This window comes from Lepisosteus platostomus, chromosome 11 (assembly GCF_059453375.1).
Source record: "Lepisosteus platostomus isolate fLepPlt1 chromosome 11, fLepPlt1.hap1, whole genome shotgun sequence".
Taxonomy (NCBI): Eukaryota; Metazoa; Chordata; class Actinopteri; order Semionotiformes; family Lepisosteidae; genus Lepisosteus; species Lepisosteus platostomus.
In genome coordinates, this window is record NC_142621.1 from 45,428,682 (window position 1) to 45,454,023 (window position 25,342).

At 41.5% G+C, this 25,342-nt stretch overlaps 1 protein-coding gene across 4 annotated transcripts in view; it reads right to left on the minus strand.

The window, feature by feature from the left end:
• pik3r5 (phosphoinositide-3-kinase, regulatory subunit 5) overlaps positions 1-24,082 on the minus strand; it is a 36,437-nt gene extending 12,355 nt beyond the window's left edge. The window contains exons 1-7 of one of the 4 annotated variants that reach the window (XM_088600001.1): positions 23,867-24,082; positions 8,016-8,125; positions 5,033-5,133; positions 4,130-4,198; positions 3,545-3,683; positions 1,947-2,016; positions 192-366 (exon numbers count right to left, since the gene is read on the minus strand). In XM_088600001.1, the coding sequence (XP_088456127.1) occupies positions 192-366; positions 1,947-2,016; positions 3,545-3,683; positions 4,130-4,198; positions 5,033-5,133; positions 8,016-8,112 (651 nt within the window). In that variant the 5' untranslated portion in view covers positions 8,113-8,125; positions 23,867-24,082. The other 3 variants (XM_088600002.1, XM_088600004.1, XM_088600003.1) reach the window with 3 other exon arrangements.
• Between the last annotated feature and the right edge of the window lie 1,260 nt (positions 24,083-25,342).

Sequence of the window (25,342 nt, forward strand, 5' to 3'; positions counted from 1 at the left end):
TAAAAATAACAAATGACCCCCTGTCTTTTTTTAAATCTCAGGAGAGATTGAGCTATTCTGAGACACAATAACTCTCTGTCTCCCTGTGCCATTAAATGAGATGTGCTGGACTGTACAAATCTACTGCTGAACTCATGTGTTAAATATATCCAACAAGCAAATGGCACATGTACGGATCTGGCCAAGTTTACCTCCAGCACTTTCTGCATGCAGTCCAGGGGGTACCGAGCACCAAAAGCAGACTGATATGCGTGTTTGATGAGGATGATGTAGGCGTCTTTCTGTGAGTGCCTGACATTGCTGAGCTGCTCTGATACCGCCAGGAACTCCAGAGGGATATCAGAGGGATTCATCAGCAGCACCGTTCTGGCAAAAAACACGCAAATTGAGAAAAGACACCCTGGATACACAGTTGGGAATAAGTCTGGAAAACCTAAGTATCATCCAGGAAAGCCTTGGAAACATTTGCATTTGAGTTCCTGTCTGTGTTCTTTCACCTTTTATTCCTCAGCTGCCTGAATTTTATGTACTTTTCTGCCATGAGCACTGCCACAGATCTTGTGGTTTTGTATTCAAGACACCTAGACCAAAAAGTATCTGCAACGTTAAGTCATTTTGAACAGTAGAAGAGATATAAAAGCTGTTAACTACACCCTGAAAGCTTGGAAATTGCTAAAGAGTTACCGCCAACACAGAAGGCTCTGAAAATATCTCCTGGGGTTCAGGAACTAGCACTGCAAATACACAAGTGTGACAGCTAAATCTGTAGCGAGCAGGTAGCAGTGAGAAGAGGCATGCATGTAAATAGCACAAGAGACCGAGAAGAGAAACATGTGCAGGCCCCCCTCTTTCTTCCTCTTTGTGTGAAGTTCAGCGGAAGTAAGCTACAAGGCTGAGTGCACAAAAACACTAAGCAGAAGATAAAAACGACGTTAAGAGAACCCAAAAAAAGCCAATCAGAGCAAAAATAAAGTACGTAACATGTTTCACATTGCGGCAAGTCACTTAGTTCAATGGGCAGTTATCTTGTGTCTAGAAGGGTACGATCATCATTAGAGTTTTAATATCTTTGACAAGGCATTTCATTCTGGCGCCTAACATATGAGAGTACGTCGAGTGTACACCTTTCTCCCAGTCCTAGATCTGTACAGTAAAATCCAGAATCCGGTGTTATATTGTCATTTAAAGGTTAGGTGTGAGTGGGGAATTAGGATCTGGAACTGAAAGCATGAGACAGGGGTAGCCAGGCCCTGGTCCAGAAGTGCCACCCTTCAGCAGGTCTCAGATGTCACCCTTATGTGTTCAGGCTGGAACACATGTGAGTTTTGATCAATTTAATAAGTTCCTTGGTTCAGTTAAGTCAAGAATAGCCTGTTGTGATCCTTGGAATCTGCATTTTCATGTCAGGTGATTCCTAAACAGCTTAATTGAACACATTACCCACTTCAGCGGGACAAAACTAAATTATTTTGTTTTTGAAACTTCACAATTTAAGGGCAAAACTGTTGCTGCATTGTTCCTCCCCCAGACCATTGGATGACCACCCTGGTGTAAGACTCGTACTTGTGTTTAAAGTGACTCATAGTTATACACTAGGGCCTTTCGTTGTTGCAGTCAGGATGATGTGTCTTATTCAAGAGAACAACAGATGTGCCAAAACTCAAAACTCAAAAAGAGATCAACTCCCAGAATCACTCATCCACTATCCAGCAAGAGTAGAGTAGATTTATCAGATAAGAACAGAATAAGGTCATGATGAGCACTCTGTAAACACTGTAAATTTCTTTGTTTTTCTTTTTACAATGAAACTTTGCAAACCAGCTTTGTGTTGAACGATCTATACCCCGGGACCTTGCTGAATTATTCCCTTGCAAATTAATGGATTAGCTGGAGAGAGGCTGTCCCAAACCCATTTTAACACAGACTTTCCTTCTGTGTCTACTTACATGGTCTTGGATTGCTGATTGTCAGTGGCTAATCCTTGCTCTTCTCTTACAAGCCTGTGATAGGAAATCCCTGTGGAAATAAAAAAATAAATTAAACCTGTAACACTGATCGGAGAGGGGTTAGTAAAGGGTGTAAAGATTCCAGTGAACTAGGAGGCCAAACACTGTCTGTTCATTTCTTTTGCTGTTGCTTGAAGGCACAAACTGATTTGTGTCGAATCTCATTGACTCAGGGGAGATCTGATTCTGATCTATCTTCAAGTGATTCTTGCTCGAACACAGCTCTACTTGAACAGATGTTCGGCCTTGACTTGAGGGCAGATCGTGCCTCAGAGGCAGCCTGGTGTGATGGCACTGATTTCATCTCACCCGTCCCTCAATGCTCTTTTTATTGAGCTTTTACAAGCTCACTTGTGTCAAATATAATTTCAACATGAAAACAGGGATGCAAACCAGCAATCAAAAAAGAGGAACTCCTAGCTTTAAAAAAAAAAATTACATCGGAAGGTAAATGAGATATCTTTTACTTCCACTTTGTTTCTAGCTTATTCATAAAAACCACATCCATCTGACAGCCTACCTCTCTAATGAATGAAACTATGACCGAAAAGGCCCAGTTCTCCAATCTGAATAAAGAGAGCAATGTTTGTTTGCTTTGTACATGTTAACTCTCTACTAGGAAAACTCAATCCCTTTACAGACCTGCATAACTGTAAAAGTGACATATTATAGATGTTCCTCAAGTCTGATATCATGTTTTGGAGGCAGCACTGTTGGATAAAATAACATCATTGGCCTTTTTAATTAAAATATGATACATTTTAATCAATGTTTACAAATGTTTGATTTTGGTAGCTAAATTAAGATAATTGTTTGCCAAGGAGCATTGATCAGAGCCTGCAACACAGGCAAACAGCTAATAACTGAAGATTTACCAAGAACTGTTGTGATTCTTTTTTGTCATTAGGTGGTGGTATAGTGCCCTGTAGAATTTTTTTATTCTTATTTTTAAATGGACCATTGATGGCCAATAGAAATACATTTTTAGAAAGGGCAGCATTGGAAAAGCAGTTGTTAAAATCGCTCATATATTATATTGGATGTGCCCCTGTATGTGCCTGTGACTGAGGCAATGTTGTTCTGTCTTGCCAGGGGACCTTCTGGCCATGAAGTGCTTCCCTTTGGAGTGCAGGACCAGGGGTCTGATCCTCCATGGCGACCTGCCTGCCCCTGAGCTTTCATTCAGTGTGACTGTCAAGCAGCCGGAAGACTCACAAGCACCTGTAAATAGCTGTGTTGCCCTCAGTCCCCTGTTCCTGCAAGTGCCTGGGAATGCAGAGAGGAGTTGTCCTGCTCATGGACCCAGAAGTGGGTTAGGCAGAGATCACACAGCACCCAGGCCAGAGGTAACGCAAGTGCAAGGACCCCTACTGAGCTCATAGAGGTCAAACAAACGGGGGTCTCTCCAGTGTGCAGGAAACTGGAGGCAGACCCCATGGGGGAGACAAACAGGGGCAGGCCACCCACATTTCCGCAAAACTCTCTCATCTGTTTAAAGCGCGCCCTACAGACAGACTCGCAGGTGGCTCGGAGAGTACCTGGGGCCTTCAGCTCCTGGTGGATGAATGTGAGGAGGTCTCGGCACACGCTGCAGTACGGCTCGGGCCAGGTCAGGAAGCTGTGGTACACCTCGCAGGCCTCCCTCAGCAGGTCGCAGTGCGGGGGGAAGTAAGGAGTCTGGGAAGACGAGGAGCACAGTCAGTGTTTCGCAGGGCAACAGCATTCGAGTGGCTGGGGGAGCACAGCCCTGAGGTACAGAACAGCATCTGATTCAGGTACTGTCAGACACCCTGCCTTCTTTCAAGAAATGGTTGGTAGGTGAAGAGGTAGTGAAAAAGATCAACTTGGTTTCCAGAAATGTTACTGAAAACAAGGGTAGTGCAACAACATACTTCCCCCATGTCAGGTCCAACCCACTTCCCATCCAGAAAGGGAGTTTTACACAGCAAAACTGTGATTAACGAGGCCTTAATAAGTAAATAAGTTCATTCTTGGTGAGGTTTGTCTGAAAGAAGCAGAACTCTGCTGTCATCAGACTCTCGCAAAGGCAGTGTCCATGGTCTTTGCCTGAGAGGGTATGTGCGACCCTGTGAGGCATGTGGAAGCAGACTGAATGCCCTCACCTGTAAGGCTGTGGAGAAAAACATCAGAGCCAACGGGGCAACCAGGATGTACTCGCATTGCTCCTGCACCTGGAAAGACACGGGAGCAGGGGGTCATCAGCGTTTCACGAGGTGCAGCACAGCTGCCATGACTTTAAAGTTTACCTTAAAGAAAAGGGTTAACACTGAGAGTTTACGCAAGCTTTTAAACTAATAAAAGCTTCAGAAGCTGTGCTGTCTGAAAGGGCCCACTCCACTCAAAGCGCTTTAAGAGTAGTGGTGACTCCTCTCCATCACAACCAATGTGCAATAGCCAGAGTGCGCCAGTACTCTCACCACACACCAGGACTCAGTGGGGAGGAGAGAAGAGTGATGAAGCCAGTTCAGAGATGGGGATTATTAGGAGGCCATGACTGGTAAAGGCCAGGGGGAAATTTGGCCAAGACCCTGGGGTAACACCCCTACTCTTTTCGTAAAACGCCCTGGGATTTTTAATGAGAGTCAGGACCTCGGTTTTATGCCTCATCTGTAGGACGGTTCCTTTTTACAGTATAGTGTCCCCACCACAATACTGGGAAATTAGGACCCACACAGACTGCAGTGTGAGCGCCCCCTACTGGCCCCTAACACCTCTCCCAGTAGCAACCTTTTCCCAGGAGGTCTCCAATCTGGGTACTGGCCAGGCTGCCTATTGTGAGCTGCCAATTGTGGCTGCCAGTGGGCTGCCAATTGTGAGCTGCAGGGTGATATGTCTGCTGGCGTTTCTTTAAGGCTAGGAAATACACCAAAAGAGCTGCAATAGTGACCTACTGTGAAAACCGTGTCAGAGAAACTGGGGGTGGGGGACAGCTCCAGACCCGGCCATGGCCAGGCAGTAGTGAACAGCGTGCTGGGGAGGGGGCCCTGTGCTTGTGTGGCTCTCACCTCTCTGGTTTTCTTCAGTATCTGCTGAAGGAGGATGAGGAAGTTCTCGGGGTCTCGATTCACCAGCTCCTCCAGGCTCCAGCGATTCATGCACAGCCCGGCTGGACAGGCCGAAGAGAAAGCATGTGAGACAGAGCATCTGGATACACACATTCTCAAACACACATCTGTCCGTGCGCAAGACATTCGGCACACCTCGCCTGTCTGTTCGTCAGTAGCTAATTGATCTGAGCTCCTCATCCAGCTTGTTCTTGAAATAAGGCAGGTTTTTTATTTAAACATTTAGACAAGAATTGTCATGCAATTCAAGACCAAGTTCTGTAAAACTGAGCAGGAGATGAATATTATGAAATGCTCGCTGGCATTTGCAGTTGGCAGTGCTGGTATTCTATGGCCCCTTGATAAAACTCTGGACCTGCTAGTTTCTTTGCTCCTGATACAAAGAAATGGACAGGTTAACAGAGCATGTCATATCCTGAGCATGGTTTTGTAGACTCTGAAACCCTATATGTTTTTAGAATTATATTAATTTTCAGTGCTAAGCTATAAACTATAAATAAACATGAAAAAAGCCTTCAACTATCAGCGTTTGCATTTTGTCTTAGAATGCTATCGTCTACTCTTAAAACTTTTAACATTTCACAGCTGAACAGTTGAGCTGTAATGTATATCATTCCAAGCCTTCTATCAGAAGACTGTAGAAGCCAATTCAAATCTAACAGAAGACAAGCATGATCACAAGCATGAACTCCATTTTGAATACGTACATCAGATTCTTACAAGATAAAATGCATGAGACTTTAAAACCAAGAACTGAAAAAAACACTTACTTGTAAACAACCACTGCAGGCTTGTTTCGCTGCAATGCATAACTATTGCAGTAATAATCTTTTGTTTTCAAGTTAGAAAAGAAAATGATAATATTTCGAAAACACACCTAGTGTGTAAAAACCTGTTTATAACACATACCTTTGCAATTTACTCAATAACAATCTGTTGCTTCCCTTCTCTGCTTAATCTCTCTGCATCTCCTCTCCCAGCAGTCTCAAAGTGCCTTCCTGTTGTTTTAAAAAAGTGTCTTTCATCTTCACAAATTTATTTTTTTACTTTTCGTTTTGCAAAGGTGACAACAACATCAGCCTCATGCTTTAGGAACGTGTAGAGTTCTGTGTAACAACATTTCTGTTTCTAGCAGAACGAAATGTGGAGTATGACCATAGCAGACTGCCACAGAGTATAATGAATATAAAGATGTATATATATATAACAGAATTTGAACATGCATTTTATATATGCATTATGTAATGAGATATAAAGATGCATTTTAAATATAAAAAGGTTTGATCTTTTCTTGACAGTTCAGTCGTAATCTTAAAGAAGAGTAAAACAGCTCAATGTGCTGAAAGCTGCAGTCTGATGATTATATGATGTTGCTGTTTTTCCAAACTGCAAAATAATAATATTAGCTAATCATTAACACCATCTGTACTTACATCTGGGGCTCCCCTTACAAGAATAAGTGACATTTGGCTAATATCTTTTGAAAACAGGGGGCAGTAGTACAGTAGCTCCCAGTTCAAGCATATTATAAAAAAGAAAAAAATGTCTTTTAAACTGTGTATGCAATTCATTAAATATTTTTTACCAAACTTTTAATTTACTGGTAATCTGAGAATTATCTGAGAACCACTTCCGACCAATGAAAGTGCATGCGTGCATTTCACACATGTATTTATGACGACTGTTCGTATGGGTGGAGAAGGTGCAGAGAGCTGGATGATGTTAATATCCGTGCCATGCCTTGGACATGTTTACACCAGCACACAAGGCAGGCTTTCTTCTTGCTGCTGCTTTACTGGAAGGCCATGCAAATGCATGAAAAATCCCCCGGTTTGTTAAAGGTGCATTGTCAAGGACATGGGCGTATCAACAAGTATTCCTGCTGCTTCAGGCTGAGTTATTCTGCCCAGGGCTGCAGCCAGGAATTGTATCGCCTGGGAAAGATGCTATGAGTGAAGTCCCCTTACCAATCTAGCTAGTGCACAATCTGCCTTCAAAAGCTTGAAATTTGTGACAGGATTTAGATCATATAGAATCAAACTGAGGTTTACAGTAAGGGAATATTTCTAGGACTTGTAAGGATGTTTGATCAATAGAATAATAATATACAGCATGCTCACCCTTGACTATACCCATTGCAGGGTTTTGATGACCCAGTTCTTTCGATTTCCTTGTCTTATTTCTACACATACATTTCTCTAGACATGCAGAGCAATGTGACAATTTAGTCTTTAGCAATGAAAACCTTTTACCGGTGTAATCATTCTTCAGAACTTGTTTAATACTTTTATCACTCCAAACTGGGAACACTCAACTGCACATTTCGCAATCTGTTTTTCTTTGCCTATTTTTATTGTTGCTGTAATCCACTGGCTATGTTTTTGTCATCTCTACAGGGTAAGTTGCAAAATAGATTTAGTTTAGTTTCGCTTGTGTGGCTGTTTTTGGAACATTTGTCCGACTTCTCCTTGGCAGTGTAATATAAAAGCTCATTAAGAGTGATGTTTTGTAGAACAAAGTAGGCTGTAATGTTTGGGAAGGCCTGTGTTGATGACTAAGCTTAATTCACATCCATTCATAATTAACCCTTTGACATTTCTCTAGAGATCAATACCCTGTACAGTGTTCAGTTTGTGTGTGGGGTGCAGCCCCCATTGAAACCCACCTTCTCTCTAAGCTATATACCTACAGCTCTTCGGCTTCTATGTGGCTTCTGGAACAACTTCCTTTCAGCCAATCTGTTAAATTTCATCATTTTGTTCAGCTCATTAAAAACAATCAATGGGTTCATTTAACAACCACTTTGAAGTGCAATATAACACTGGCATAGTCTGTTTATGTCATATGTCATCTGAGAATATTCTGTTCTGTCAAGTCCTGCTTCTCGTCACTAAAGATCCTGCAGAATGGCTGATGCACTTACCGCTCCAAGTGTCCGCAGAGGAGGACTGGCTGAGTCTGTGAAGGCATCTCTCTAAGGCATGATGGATGCGGTCCTCTGTGCACGAGGTATGCTGCATCTTAATTCATCGCCTAGGAAAGACATCATTTACGCTGGCATTTAGAAACGTTTCGCTTTAAAACCATTTGATGCTGTTCTGAGAAGAACAGCTGTGGGGAATTACAGGGAATTCACAAAGGCTGTTTGTACTTGTTATTGGCACCGCAGTGGCACTGCATTGGCACGTTGTTGTTTTTGGCATTGCATTCTCCCCCTTTAGGAGAAAAACAAAACAAAAACCCAAAGCAGAAGCCTGCAATAACTAAATTAATAGCCAAAAAACAAACAGAATAGCTCAAAGGCAGCAAACCTCCACAACTGCTTCATTGTGAAACTGTAACTCTTCTATGGGTGTTCACTACTTTTTTAAAGCAATTTATTATGCAGCTTTAGAGCAGAGTAGCTTCTCTGTCTCCCATGGGTAGGACTTACTGGATCATCAGTGTTTATACCATTCGTACTGCAGGACGGCCAGGGTCCATCAGCTGGCTCAGCCAGTCAGGTTAAGCAGGTTAAGCACCAGTACAGCTCGAACCTGAGAAATGTCATCATGTCGCTAGCTGACCATGACTGAGTTTCCCCAAGTGGTACCGCTCCACCAGCGTTGGGTTGGAGATTAGCTGACATGAGTCTTCTTGGTTTTTTTGGAAAAGAGATTCTGTTGCTTTTAGTTTGTCATCATTGGAAAAGTGCCATTAGGAATGCACACCAAACCCAGTGATTCTTCTTGGGAAGGAAAGTAATGATATATTTGCAAGGAGTTAAAGGTGGTGGTATAAGTAAGTAAAATATTGATTTAATCTAAGTCAAAATGATCAGAGGACATTTCTTTATTATCTACTAAGGTGCTTTTTTGGTGCTTGTCAGTGTCAAAACAAACTTTTATGAAATCTAGTGTTACCACCTACTTCTCCAGTTTTACTGATGACCTAAGTATATTGTGTCATTTGTCTGAAAATTACCATTGACAGCATTTACAGATGTGATCACAAGCACATGAGCTGTAAAGTCCGATGGTCATTTTAGGCAACTCTGGTCTTATGTCAGGTTTCGCTATCTCCTCATGGCTTCCTGCTTTCATCGTAGTCCAGAACCAGCACAGTGTGTCAACACTACAGTACTGAGCTTGGAAAACGGAAAACACTGCGCAATGAATGCCTCATGATCATTCTGAAATTCTGGAAAAAAATGCAAACATGGCATTTTGCAGCTATATTGTGAAGGACGGGCTCAATTTATTTTCTCTCTGACATTACTCAGGTAAGGGAAGGTTAACCATTAAAAACAAAGGTCAAAACTGAGCCCTTAAAATGCTTCAGACAACAAAAAGAGTGGTGTTTTTTAAATTGTCTGCTCCAACTCAATAACTTCACTTTTCTGGATGACTGCTGGAAGTCACCGTAAGTTTTCTGTGTCACAGAGTCCTTAATGACTTACTGAGGAAATGACGGAGCTGATGTAATCTGAAGAAACAATTACACTCACGGAATCGCATATGTGATTTGTGAAACACTTTCCTTAGGAAACTCAAGCCTTAAGAACAGTATGATTTTCCAGTATGACAATATGTCTTTCTACAACTAGAAAGACAATCCTGTCAAAATGGACAGTTGTAAGTGTGTTCTTAACCATCCATTTTTAACAGCTTTGTCCAATTCAGGGTCGAGGGGAGCCTGTTCTGGCAAGCAACAGGTGCAAGGCAGGATACACCCTGGACAGGATGCCTGTCCATTGCAGGGCACACACAGACACAGATACGCACAAACTCACACCAGGGCCAGTTTTCATAGAAGCCAATTAACCTCCCAGTGCTGTAAGTCTTTGGACTGTGAGAGGAAACCAGAGTGCGCTAAGGAAATCCTTCCAATCACAGGGGGAACATACAAACTCCATGCAGATAGTTTCTCAGGAATTGAACCCAGGGCCCCAGCACTGTGAGGCAGCACTGTGCCACCATGCCACCCCCCATGAAAAGCATAACAGATAAAAATTTCACTTGAGACATGCAGCATATGGCTGGGATAAAGGGCTGTTTGCCACACTGAGAATGACGTGAAGAGTTTCGGGTCTTCAAGTAATTAGCAATTAATTTACAACCAGTTTAGTTTCACAGCGGGCGGCACTGGTACTTTATTACAAATGTAATCATGCCGCCCACCTTCCTATTCTAGTGGACAGTCCCTAACTCAAATGGCCCACAAACATGTCACAGATAGAGATGGAAGGTAACACTTCTAAAACTGACAGCTGACATGAATATCTGACGGCGTAATTATCACTCGCTCAGGGACATCTAGAGTGTCACATCTCCCCTATCCGTCAGGTAGTCTAAGCTGATGCTTCCGAACGTGCAAGTATTAAAAAGGAGAAAACACAAATGAACAACAACACGAACCTCTGCCTCAAACCCGGGTCAAGTCCGCCCGCAGCCACACACAAACACAGGGTGTGGATACAGACAGATGTACACCTGCCCTGCTGAAGAACAGGAGTATCAATGCACACACAACGAGGCCATTCGGCCACACCTGACAGGATTGATTGTGAGGATCTGTCTGACCCAGGGACCACATCCAGACATTTCTTGAAACACGCCAGGGCACCGGCTTCAATAAGATAGCTGTTTCAGACCCTCCCAAGCCTGAGTGTAAACGAATGCCTCCTGGTTTCACTTCTGAATGCACTGCCCCATAGTTTTCACTTCTGCTCCATGCTTTGCGTTTCACTGTTGGTTCTGAAGAAGTGAGCTGGGTTGCATTTTTATTGCTTTTTATTGCTATAGAGTCTAGATTAAGTCATTTTCATAAGCAACTTCTCCAAGGTTGGTGCTTCCCATCGGTACTTAAAATGCATATTTTACATCCTGCACGGAATACACTGAACTTATCTACATTAAAATTCATCTTTCAGGTGTTTGCCCAGTCTTGAATTCAGTCTAAATCTTTCTGAATATCCTTTGCAGCTCCCCAGATTTTTCTTAATCCTTCAAGTTTAAGCCGATCTGAAAAACTGAGAAGTTAACTAGTAGATTGTTATACATTAGAACGATCAGTGGTCCTAGTACAGGGAGGAACGCCATTAATTAATTAATTTCACTACCCCAGTTCCCCCATCTGTAATCTGTTTCCTAACCATTAACCAGTTATTCGTTCCACCTTGAGAGCCTACCACTTTCCTGCAATTTCAGGTCTTTTAAAAATATAAATACAAATGGACCACATGACACGTTTGCTTTGTATTCTCAGCATAGAAGTGGGGCAAGTGCAAATCTTAGACAGGGAATATGACTAGGGTGTAAGAACTGACTCACGTAGCAGACCTGGGATTTCTAAGCAACCACAGGGGAACCCCAGCTCGGTCAGTTTCATGAGGGCTTGTTTTAGTTGCCTACCCACTCAGAGAAAAGAGAAAGCCCACAATGCCTGCTTCAATGCCAGTTACTGTTGACCTAAACAGCATTTCTGAACTGAAGGCCATGGACTGTGTTTACAGATGTGAATGCAAGCACATGGGATTAAGTGTTACTTATCATTTTGGGGAACCCAGTTGTTAATTCAGATTTTCAAGACCTTCAGCACTCTCCAGAACTCCTTGCAAATGTATTCTGGACTGGAGGGGTGGTCAGTACAGAATATTTATGTGTTTCCAGCTCGATTTGCTTTAACGTTTTAAGTTTTTGAAATAGAAAATGTATTTTTGTCTTTGTCTGTTTCTCCTCTAAAAAAGCGAGATACATAGCCCACAGAATTGGAACACATTTAAGAAAGCCTGGCGTGTAGAAGCCACAGCAAACAGGAGGAGGAGTGTTGCTTAAATTGGATCATTACATGGACATGTTCGTTCACCTTGCTGTTGCCCAGGAGAAGATATTAGTCAAACAAGCCAAGCAGTTTCTAAACTGGAACTCGCTGATATGATTGTATGACAAATTCTGGCAAAATTTGCATAGCAGAGCAGTGTAAAAGGAACTGGCCAGGCCATTTGCATGCTTTTGTTCTGCTAAAAAACACCAGAAAAAGTATAGTGTTTTATTTTTAAAATACTTTAAAATGTTTTACATATTTTTAGAGAATGAAAATGAGGTGGAAAAAACTTTTTGTTCACATTGTGTGAGAAGAATGTTACAGAAACAAAGACTTTCTTTCATCTTCTTGTATAAAGCCACAATTAATAAACACATAGATTTTTTATTAGGATTTATCAGAGTGACATAGCTAACTCTAAGCAGTGGCACAAATACATTTAGACAAAGACCTAAAATGATAAGCTGTAGAGGTTAGAATGGGAGTTAAGACCAGTAGACTAGATTACTCTTTATCAAATCGCAGAAGACAGAACTTAAAAAGCAGAATAACAAGATGCGACAGTTCCTTCTCTTGTAGTGTTGCAATCGGACAAAGAGATAATCAATATTCATACCCATAATTCATGGTGCACAGTGAGCTGAACAGCTGAAATCTTCTGTACGTCATATAGGATGTCAATGTAGGGTAAGTGGGTTGGGCTCTTAATACATCCTCTTTTTTAGAAATTTTCAATTTCTGCAACATAATAAAGTCTTTTCCAACCTTTCGGCACACAGAATAAAGTAACACATGCAATGTGTGTTTTTTAGAAAACTTGGGTTTAGAAGTTCAGAGGCTATGAGTAAGAGACTAGCTTTATTACGTCAGTTTGGCTTCATGCAGCTCTCTCTTGACACTGAGCACATTAAAGCCAGCCCCTTTTCACTGATTCCTATCAGTGTTTTCAGAGGTATTACTTGCTCAGCTGTTTCAGAAACATAACTTCTATCTTCAATGAAAAGGGAACTAATCCGTTTCTTACTAACAGTAACATATAAACAAATGTTCTTACACAGAAGGCACTGAATCTTATACATACTGACATTTCAGCTCCTCTATGCCCTACCGTATACTGTACTGGGGGGCTGCTCGTGAATGAAGTTTTCACTATTTTTACACATGTGGGTTTCAGAAAAAGACAGGAAATGTCCTCAGTTTGCAGCTGCAGAGGTAAAGCAGACTATTACCTTGCATGCTAATGAATGGCGGATGAGAACTGAAGGTCATGCAGTTCAGCGCAATGAGAAGGGATCTTTTACATTAACAGCACTTGGCACAGCAAGCAGGAAATGTATACCTCTGCAGGGAATGAACCGACTCCATTCACAATTATTCCACTGTTTACAGCAAGGGAATGGAAACAAAAACAAAACAGCTTGAAATAACATTTTGGATTTGTCCCCGATTTGAATACCAAATGCCTTCTGCTGAAGTCTTGACTTGCAAATATACAGAGGTGTGCTCTATCCTGTATACACTTCAACAGATCAATGCAGTGTTAGCTAGCACTGGAAAACAGACTTCAGCTTCACTGACTTTGAAACATATGTATGTAGATCATGCCTGAGCAAGCTTCTGTGTGACAAGATGATATAGAATATATGACAAGCAGTTGCAGTGAGGATACATGATGTGTGACAGTCGATCACTGGTTGGAATGAATTTGATGTATAAAGAGGGCATTAGCTTGGTTGTTCCATCTCCTGAAAACTATAATTGTGAAGCATGGTTTTAAATTATTTAAAAAACTACTCAGAAGGAAGAAAAAAAACATTCTTGACTGAACTTCTGAAAGCCCTACATTTATGTCAGACAGAGTATTGGATCTCACCAGACCTAAACTGAGAACATGACAGAAGGAAAAGTCAATGACTACAGCGCTGTCACTAGGACAGTCACTGAAGCTGTAACTACGACGGGCAGAGATAAGTGCCTGGTCTGCACCAAATGCTGGGAAACGAATGCTCTATGAGGGTGTTACACACTGAGGTTTCTATGTGAGAGACAGAAAGAACTATCTTAAATGATTAATTGGAGGTGCTAACACGGGAATGTCAATTTGGAATCTGCTAAAAGCTGTTTTCTCCTCATTCCCCCCTCACAAAAAAAAATATATATTTCAGACTGACAAAAAACAACATTTTGCACACTTCTTATTTTGGCTGTAAAATGTTGAAATCATGAAATCATTCCCTTTCATAAGGGGATGTGTGCATTTCCTTTCTAATGTCAACAAGTTTAGTTCCACATTTGAAGGTTTTGCAATAAGGAAAGACAGCTGACACCAACCTATCCCAGTGTCCTTGTCTTCCACACTGCTGAACAGCCCTCAGCACCAAGAATGAGCTTCTGCTTGTCTCTGACATCAGGCGGAATTATTATGTATAAACTTTCAGGATGTATTCTGTGATAGCCAGTGTCTTTTACATCTTGAAATTGGTGTTATAATAGGTGCTGCAACTATATTTAAATTCCAAGATCCACTGGTAACGAACTTTCCATTATTTAACTGCTTTCAGAAAATGCAATCATCTAAAAATCATTGCGCTACTGTATGATTTCAATGACATCAGAAAATATATTTTAATTTTGGTTAAATGCTAATTGGAATGAGAGTGCATATCTTTTACATTGCAGTCCCTGTGAATGTGACATCAGTGCTGAATGTACTGCTGTAGTCTCGGTTTCTGTTGCTTTCATATTAATATTAGGTCCTCAGTTAGACAGCGTTGGATACCATTGCTAGTACAAAACAAACCAATGTTTATAACTGGAATTATGAAATTAAGTGGCGTTTAACTTCACAATAAAACCACAATGTTAAAATGCGGCCCTCAAAGTTGAAAGAATAGAAACAACTGATAAGGAAAGGCAAACATACCTTTGATGCAGAGAGATGAGAGAAACAAGGAGATCAGGCCTTTCTCCAGATTAAAATTTAAGACAAAATTTATAATTAAACCACCACGTCAGCTCCAAAGAATGACACGGATTCAACCAAGTAAACTCATAATCCACTTCACAGCGGCGCTGGTTAACGCCAAGAACACACTCCTGAGACAGAGGCTGCCCTAGATCTTCACTTGACAGAACTCGGAAAAAGTCGGTGTCTTGATCTGGCAGCTCAGATTTGATGCTTCAATCCTGAATGGTGCCTGGCTTTTGGTTTCTGGGAGTTAGAATACAAAACAAGCCATTTGCTTCAAGCTACCCCTCGCACAGCAAAGAACACATGGAATAATCTATTCTCACTCCGAAGGCCTTTTAACGTCTGAGACAATGTTGCATTATTGCCGATGGTGTTGCAATGTGTACTCTGCCGGGCATTTACATAATTTCTGCATCATATTATCCCCTTGCTCTTAGCGTGATCAAATTTCCAAAACCACCAAACAGGAAGATCAGTCTCCCATTCTGTTAAGGAAGCAGGTGCTGACCAGGATCCAAACTATTGTGTGTGACCAAAAAGGGTCGAGAAACTGCTTGAGAATTCTGCAAGGAGTACATTGTATTGTGGCGTTTTGATTGATATGGTTGCAGATATTCCTATGGCTTTCCTCTCGGCTATAAACAGCCTGTTTCTTCTATAATGAGAATGAGCTTATGGTAGCTTTAGGAAACAAAGGGGCTTAAACAATGCGGCAACAAGCCCTGTTGTTTAAAGGCATTAAGCTCATGGGGAATTCTTCATTGATTTACCCACGCTCCCTGGATCTTTAGCTACAAAACAGAATTCAAGTTTGCGGCTTATGGGTCGCTTATGGGACTGGTACATAATCAATACACGCGTCGACCGTGAGTCCTCTCCAGGCCACAGCCTTTGAAGTTGGGCAAAGTGGACTGATGCTGTCTGAAGTGGTGAGCACGTGGTGAGCACGTTTATGTGGCGTTTTTGAGCGGCAGTGCAGGCAGATGGAGAGAAGGTGCAGCTCCAAACCAAGATCAGGAAATACATGCTGCTTTTCTAGTGGTCCCAGCTTCCTTTTCCTACCATTCATCCCTGATCATCTGTTTCAGCGCTAAAGAGCTGTCTGCCTCCCGAGGTGAAAAAAAAACTGTTAGAGGAGTGGAAAAACAAAACAAAAGATGCACCCCACACACACCTGCAGAGCAGCACAAAATGAGCTAAATGAGCTTCTTCTTCTGCTGTGTAAAGTCACTCAGCCACTTCATATGCATTTTATGTGAACTCAACGGTAATTTGTATCAGACTGGAGATAAAATGTAAATTGTGTGTGTGTGAGCTAGTGCCCTCTGCTTTTTAGTAAATGTGACACTCAAACAAGAATAGACAATTCAAGTCCTCAGGGGTGGGAGGGTCCTATGGTTTTCACTACAATTCCGCTGTTAATTACTCATTCATAATGAACAAGTTATTTGGAGAAGATGTCAAATTACTTGTTTAGCTTCGGTCTTAACCAGTTCTTGATTAAAAACCATTCCTAAATCCCGCAGGAATCCAGCCCTCCTGGACTGGAGACAGGCTGCTTTCTATCAGCCCTTGAAACCTGTGCTGTGACCGAATATAACCCTGTTGGCCATGGTTATAAGATGCTATCTGGATTCATTTTCCTTTCTCACCTAGTTCTTGAAAATATGCTGCTCTGTAAAATCTAATGCCAAGGTGTCAATTCAACCTTTTGATTTGAATTGACACCTTGGGGTAGGGGTGTAACCCCGGCATCCTGGCCAAATTTCCCATTGGCCCTTACCAATCATGGCCTCCTAATAATCCCCATCTATAAACTGGCTTCATTACCCTGCTCTCCTCCCCACTGATTGCTGGTGTGTGGTGAGTGTTCTGGCGCACTATGGCTGCTGTTGCATCATCCAGGTGGGGCTGCACACTGGTGGTGGTGGAGGGGAGACCCCATTACCTGTAAAGTGCTTTGAGTGGAGTGTCCAGAAAAGCGCTATATAAGTGTAAGCAATTATTATTATTATTATTATTGATTTAAAAAAGCTTTGAATTAACAGACTCCTGCATTTGATGCCCCCACCTTCATCACATATAATAGTTTTTTTTTCATAAATGCTAATGACTCCCTTACAAAATGACAACGTAAACCAAATGTGACATTTCATGTGCCATTAAAATTAGTGCACATTTAAATTCCTGTTGCGTGTATGATGGTGAGCCAAAGTTTGCATCTGAGATCCTACACAGATCATACTCTGATATGTACGATCACATAATCAGACTAATAAAAGCCACTGGAGATGCACAAGACTTGGCGTAGCATGCACTGGCGTTAGGTGCCTGATGCTCCTCTGTTTCAGTTTTCTTCGATTTTTTGATTTACAAACAATTCAGGCATTTACTGTAGATGAAACCAAAAGTCAACTTAAGAACACACTGAGACCAAACATCACACCAACCTCTGTATAAACCATTTAGACGAGTTCCCACACATCCCGCACCGAAGTGTTAGCCACAGTATTGAAAACCCCAACATTTTGACACGCTACACAACAATTCCATACACTTCCAGGGATCTGCATATTCAGCACTGCAGCTACAGTAGATGGTCTTCTGCTCCAACACTTCCCAAGTAGTGACTTGACAGATCTTTTTGCACATTTTATGATATCTTAACTTAATGGTGCCTACATGTCACAAGGCATATTCTAGTGACGTCAGGAAAATTAGATTGTTCCGTGTACTGCACGCCATTGAATTACCCAGACTGCGCATTATCGTAACACTTGTATTCACGTCCTGAATACTTGAAACATTTAGTGAAGACTCTCCCTACCTCCATGACTCGCTGAAGTGCTTGGCGATGTCTGATTTGTTCTCTTGCAGCAGCTTGCTGGCTCACCCCTCAAAATAAAGGAAAGGGAGAAGGAGTTCTAGCCCTAAACCTAACCAAAAAAGTAGGCTGAAGAGTAGGCTGATAAATTGTATTATGGTAAAAAGTGTCTGTCCAGTAAAGGGTCAGACGAGCAAGCCTGCTTTACAAGAGCCAGCAATTTCAAGCATGTCAAGACACCAAAACTGTCAAATTGTTTCCCCTTTTTTAGGGTCAGGTGAGTCAAGCCAATAAATCAACCTCATTCAAATTAGGTATAATTCATCCATCCATTCTCTAACCTCTTTTGATCCAATCCAGGGTCATAGGGGAGCTGGAGCCTATCCCAGTAGGCAACAGGCACAAGGATACACCTTGGACAGGACAACAGTCCATCACAGGGCACACACAGACACAGGCAGGCACATACTTACAGCACGGCCAATCTACCTGCCCACACTGTACGTCTTTGGACTGTCTAAAGGAACCAGAGGATTCGGAGGAAATATAGGGAGAACACACAAACACCACAGGTGTGGAATTGAACCCTGGGCCCCAGTGCTCCAAGGCAGGGATGCTTACCAACTGCACCACCGTGCCGTCCTAGGTTTAATAGGGTTTAATTAAATTTAATTTAATTAGGTTGATATAATCAGACCCTCTCTGCTCCGCCTTCGAGTTTGAGCAAACAGTTGAACTCAGAAAACGACAAAGGTGCTTAAGAAGGAGGGCTGTACTTTGCTGATTTGACTTTTCCATCTTCGTGTGTTCTTCTCCTCATAGGAACCACAGGCACAACCGTCTCTCTCTCTCTCTGTCTCTGTGTGTGTCTGTCTCTGTCTCTCTCTGTCTGTGTGTGTGTTCAAACCTGGCAAGCTCGAGCGAGCGTCAGGGCCCCAAGCTGATACGTCAGCATGGAGATGCCAAAAAAAGGCCACGTCTCAGACCGCTAAACCTGGCCGCAAATTGCAATCTTACACGCAAGTGAAAGGGTTAAAACCGACAAAGGTGATTTTTTTAGATTAGGGAGGGAGTGCGAGTGCAAACAGGAAAAGAAGGCTGCAGAGCGAGAGGCAGCATGAGCTTGGTATCATTTAAACGTGCGCGCTTTTCCGTCTGTTGAGAGTAGGTGTTGCTGCTTTCTTTCTAAGAAGCTTAGGTCTTCCTTCCTGGAAGAAGACAGACACAAGACCAAAAAAAAAAGTGGAACGATAAAATCTTGTTACACCCGCGCCAAAAAGAAACAACAACGAAATGGCAGGAGATATTCATCCAGAACCACCAATTTCAACCACCATCAAGCGGATGGTTAGATTACACGGCGTAAATGAGCGCAGGAGGACGCGCGGAGCACGTGCACCGACTGCCCCCGGATTCGCCTTTATCTCGTCCGCCTTTTGCTGAACTTTTAAATCGCCGATTACCGACTCCATCTCGTTCAGCAGGGCGGTGCTTCGTCACACAACAGTCAGATATGCTAAAAACCCCAGCAAAACATATCGTTTCTACCTGCGTACCTAACTAGGAAAAAGCAAGCTCGGACCCTCCATCGTTTACCACGTATAAGAAGAAAAAAAGAGCTGACAAAGCTCTACACTGATATTACAAGCTTATTAAAGGAAACTTTGTCTGGCGCAGGGTTTTTGGGTTTCCTTCCCAGAATACCACAAAGCTCACCCCTTGACTGTATCTCAGCATCTTCAACTGCTGACGAAGTTGCCATTTAAGCTCAATTGAAATGTGTAGGTTTGCTGAATTCACCCAGCGGTTCAATCGAGATGAAATCAGAACTTCAGTCCACCCACAGCTGCAAATTACAAACCCAGCATTTAAAAGCCGTTTTCCATCAGGTAGGAGGAAAGAGCTTCTGGAAAACCAGACTGGCGTCAGATAGGTCTGAAATATGTGATTGTCTAGGAGGTCAAAATTTTTATTTCATTTAAGCCTGTTTAAGCAGCTATGATTGACAAAGTAAACTTCAAATCTAGTTTAACGTTTTAAATGCAACTTAGAACACTGTGGTAAGTGCAAGACACCTTTTCAAAGCCTTCCAATGTTTCAGATTGATTATGCTTTTAAGAATTTAAAGTCTTCATATCCTTTGGCACAAGCTTTATTATCACAAGAACAAGACTGGTTCTTAAAAATCACTAAAAACTTCTGTTAATAAGCAGTAAGTCACACTGTGAAAATGCAATGAAAAAAAACTATCTTTTCCTGGGCAGGTGGTTAAGATTCTGCAGCAAGTGATATTCAAAACACAAAAGAGACTGCAGTTAAATCACAAACATAAGTCAAAAGTACCTGAAAAACCTCCAGAAATCATTAGTCAACAACATCTCAGTATTCATGGGCAAGTTTCTTATAGATGTTAGCTGAAACAAAACCCCTACTTTGCCCTAAAATAAACAAATGAGCTGTTTTTTTTTACTAAAATTTCCACCAAGTTCTTATTGAAAACACAAATGAAAAATGAAATCGTTTTGAAAAGGATGTTTAGAAAAAAAGGACAAGCATGTACATACATACAAGCAAAACAACTTAAACTGTCACTGTAAGTGCCCAACATTAAAATAGTAACTCCTAATTTTAATAATATACTATGTGGCTACAAAGTGTATTTGAAAGAGACTATTGCAGTTGAGGGAATCCCCCTATGTCTCAATTACCAGCAATAAGGCTTAAATTACTCATCTGAGCCTCCTCTGTGAAGATCAAGGACAAGGGCAAGAGTCACACCAGGAAGAGTGTAGCTCGTGATATTAACCGTGAGCTGATTAAGGCAGAGAGGGTTGGCATCTGGCCTTGTCTGGGTTGAGCCTGCATGTTCTCCCCTGGAGGAGTCTCTTTTTCTCCCACGGTTCAAAGACACGCTGCCCAGGCTAAATCGCTCTTTGCCATTGCTGTCCATACATGCGTGTGAGTGGACGCATGTGTGTGTACGTGCCCATGGTACAGCCTCAGCTTGAGTCTCTGCCCTGTGCCTATCAGATTAGGCTTAGCTGACTGCAATGCTCTAAAGACACAGTGCAGTCGCAGTTTCAGACACACCACTTTCTGAAAACAAATGGATGAACAGGCCTGTATGGTTACGAGTTGTGTGTTTCTCATGCCCATAATTGATCACATTCAAGCTGTCAGACCTTTACGGCAACATGTCCTGTTTCCAGACGTTTACAAGAAATAGCACTATTACTTAGTGAGACGTCCTGCGTCAGACTCAAGGGGCTAGCAGAAATTTGCACATTCTCCTGTCCTTCGCTGCATGCAAAAGAAAGTGAACTTCATATGCAATTTATCTCTCACCGCTGAATATGAAAATAAAACCAATTACAGAAGCAGGGCGTGGAGTTAAAAAATGACTTCTCTGTTTAGCATTTATTATTAATCTGTCAGCACAATTGCATCCCACTTGTTCTCTGTATGTTTATTGCTTTTTTCCTATTGTTATTATTATATACTAGGTTATTTTTATAATAGAAGTGTCAACATTATACACAAACATGGTAGAAAGACATGGTCAATGAAACTGCTTTGGCTGTAACTAAATAATTTTCAAAGGGACAAAATATTTACAACATACATTGTAGAAATCCATTTTTAAAGATACAACCGAATAGACAAAAGAGGGTTCTGGGTGTTCTGCAGTCTCTCTGCTCTGTCAGGAAAATACTGCACTGTCTTTCACCAACATTCATTCTGCAACAACAACTCAGTCCACAAGTAAAAGCTGGTGGTCACAATTTCAAGATGAATTTCACAATGAAAATAAGAAGTTTATGTACTCTGTGGCCAAAATATGCAGAACCTCTACCAGATAAAGGTTCAGAGCTCTGTGAGAATTATTCTGGTCAGTGAAGATGATGGATGTGTTTCTCTCCCTGTACTGTCACTAGGAAAGTCCATCAATTTCACTGGGATTTCCTAACATTTTTTCCAGAAAGCATATTCCTATTTTTATTATTTAGATTGTTTCACCTACATTTTCAGACCCTGCATCCTAAGTCTTGTGGCCCTTGAAAAGGAATCAATTACAGTTTAATTGGGGTATATTTGAGTGATAGAATTACACATATAAAGACTAGGAATAAAGAACTTCCTCTCTGTTGAAGAAGGTATTTGTTAATGTCTCTTTGACAACAAATCCCTTGCCTATCCAGTCATTTTTCAGATCCTCATTGCTTCACAAAAACATCTCTCAGTTGCTTCTATAATGCGCTTTGACATATATTGCTTCTAGAATTTTCACTTGTACTTCCCAATTTTATATTATTAGTGTGACAGTCAAAATCATATTGGCAATTCTAAAGAGGAAGTGATCTGGACCATGGAGGAAGCTACATAGGAAGTTGCTTCCTTTTAGCCAATGAAGTCATCTTGACAATACTCTCCACACACACACGCACACACAAAAACCAGAGCAACAAGGGAAACAAAACACTTGGCCCTTTACGTATGATATGACACACGATAGTCATAGTGATTAACAGAGTTTATCACCATATAACATAGCAAACCACATACCCATTTTTCGTAACAAAACCTTATAGGTTGCTGAAACAAAACTGACTCACTTGCTCTCGATTGGTGTAAGCAGGTTTAACAAACAGCTACTAGCAATAAGCAAAACCACGACAGATGAAAGATCAGGAGCAGTGACAGATGTTGCTTTACATTTCGAAGACCAAAAGCACAGCAACATCTGCAAGTCAAACACAAGGCAATCTGTCTTTCCTCAGCTTCAGACAATGCTAAATGCAAGCATCACTGTACATAAAGATGCAAAGATTTTCTTCATCAGAATCCCATTTTAGCATTATCACTGACAGTATCAGAGGCAGCTGGGGAATATTTTCTGAAGCAACAAAGGTCCTACAGCTCAAGAGTGCTGGTTTTTGTTTTTCTAGTAGTTCCTACTAAAGTTACCCATTGAATAATGAGTGAAAGTCCAATAATGTCATCTACAATGGGATAAATCACATTAGAAACAGATTTCGTTACACCTGACTGAGTTCAAATGAGGTTACAATCCATGTATGAGTAAATATACCACAGGAAGTCTAGATGAATATGGAACGTTAAGGCCACAGCCAAACGCGGTTTCTTATTAAAAATGTAGCATATGGAACATGTATTAAAGTACATCAAATACCTTAAAAAACTAAAGTCTTCATCAGGCTGAGAGAAATTTGCAAAGTCTGCTCCACAGCACATCCCATACAGTTAAGGAATCACATGTTATAAATGAAAATAAGGTTTGTTTTCAAAGACATTAATTATTAAGTGCTCCACAGAAACAACTATTGCTTGGGTACAATTGTCCTGAATACATTTGTATGAAAGCAAAGCTGCTGTTGTAAGATTCGAAAATTGGATTCTCAACACATCTGATAATTAGTGGAGATACAGCTTCTGCATTCAACCCTATGTTATTTTTTTTCTAAAACACAATTTCTAAAACAAAAGGTCACAAGTGATATAGGTCGCTACTGGTTTGACGGTGTCAATGACTATCTGAATTTGCATTTTAGTTTGTTTTTTCATTCTCTTGTTTTTGATGTGGTAATTGCCAGTTGCACACAAATAAGAGTGATACTACTTTTCACAAAAGGCTGTGAATTCAGAAAGCTTGGAAAACAGCGGAAGACTGAAAACATGTTTTGTTCACACATGGCAAAGGGACTAGTGCTTGACCTCACCATCAGGACTGTGCTCCAAGGGAAAGCTGCTTCTTTGTACATATAAAGTTGCTAGACTGGAATATTTCTTAAGGAGGCTAGTTTGAAAGACAAGTTATAAATTGTTTTAAAACATCTACAACTGGATCATGAGGAAGGAAAGCGAAGCTTCTGGTGTCAGAGTGACAAAATTCCGTTCTCGTAATACACTGTCAATAAATGTCAGTGCAATAATGTGAACGTGAATTTCAAATGAAGGAGTGTGGAAGTGGGGCGTAGCAATTTGATGACAATCCAAATGCCTACAGCACGTCTCTCAACTCCGTACAAACCTCATCCTTGCGAGATACTGGAGGGAGCCAGCCTTGAATTTGTCTTCATTAATACAGCAAGTCTTCAGGTACACATTGTGCAATAGTTAGAAGCCAATCACAGCACGACAGAATCTGAAAGCTTACCTGCACCCTTCTTATACAGTCCATCCCTTTGGCATCAGACAACTCTTTGTTTCAAATGTTCCCCCCGTGAAGTCCAAAGAACTCTGTCATTCATTTGTTAGGGAGATTCAAGCAATGTGCCACATCCTTAAATGATGAATTCACTCTGCTCCGACAGAAAAACAGAGCTAATCACACTGAAGGGCTTCTGCACTGTAGACAGGAAATGCATGAAAGGTGCACAACAGTGTTGACAAAGGGAGGCCGTCTCTGTTGTAACGAGTGGGAGTGGTTTAGAGTTCACAGCTTCTGCATCACTTGGAGGAACTATGTTATTCTTTGAGATCGTTTCTTTTAAAAAACAGCACTTGCTCTCTGGCTGAACAACGCCGAGGGCTTTGCAGTTTCAGTGCTTCGGGCTTTTATTCCCTGATCATCCTGTTGGTGCTCTGCAGACGTATGTCTAAAAAGAAGGCCAGCGTCTTTGATCTGGCAGGAAAGGGGAGAGACAAGAGATTGTCGTTGTGAAATATTCATTCTGCTATCTGACTCACGGACAATAAAAGAATCTTCTTCGTCAGGCAACTTGAGAAACAACAGAATAGGCCGATCTTGGCTGTCAGTGTTCTTTGAACAAGCAAGAACAGTAAAGGATAGAAATGTATCACGGTTTTCAGAAAGCTTTTGGTAAAGGTCTGCATAAAGGATTCATTCTCAAATCACAGGAGCTACGCATTCAAAGTAATGCCCACATGTGGATTGAGAGCTGGTTAATGAATAGAAAATAGAGAGTCCAAATAATGGGTTGAATGTTTACATTGATGTACTGAGTGGTGTACCACTGGGATCTGTATTAGGATATTCTGCCTAATTTAGATCAGTACACTGATTTCTGTTATACATTTGTAATATTGATCCAAACTCCCAAAACTGCTCCATTATTGATCCCTGTGTTATGAATAAGAAAAACAAAGACTCCAAGACTCCTAAATTGTTTATTTGCAGTAGGTGGCCCAAGTTTTTCAATCTCTGCTATCTTATCACAGAAGAACAGACCAGAAAACAAAATCCCCTCCCTTGTGGGTATCAGAAACCAAGCAAGGGGACCCCCCACCCACCTCCCCAAGACACATACTGCAGGTGAACTTGCCATGGTAGAGCCAACCACGAGCCTCTGTGTTAGTGGTAAAGACCCAGTCCAGTGCAATATCCTGGACTCACTGAGCTCCGGCTGTAACACAGCTTCTGGATCAACACACACTGACAGCTAGCAAGTCGCACAGTCTGTTGCTATCTGCATAGCTAAATGGAGGTACTTTTCACATATTCTTGTATGACAATATTTATACCTGCCTTTTCATATTAGAGACACAGTATTCAATTGATTAAGTAACCACTGGTGGAGGGAATGCAATAGTTTTACTCTAAATTGTAATTTCTTGCATACTCATTGATGTACCCTGGCTATCAAAGATTTGAGTGTAAGTATCAGAAGGA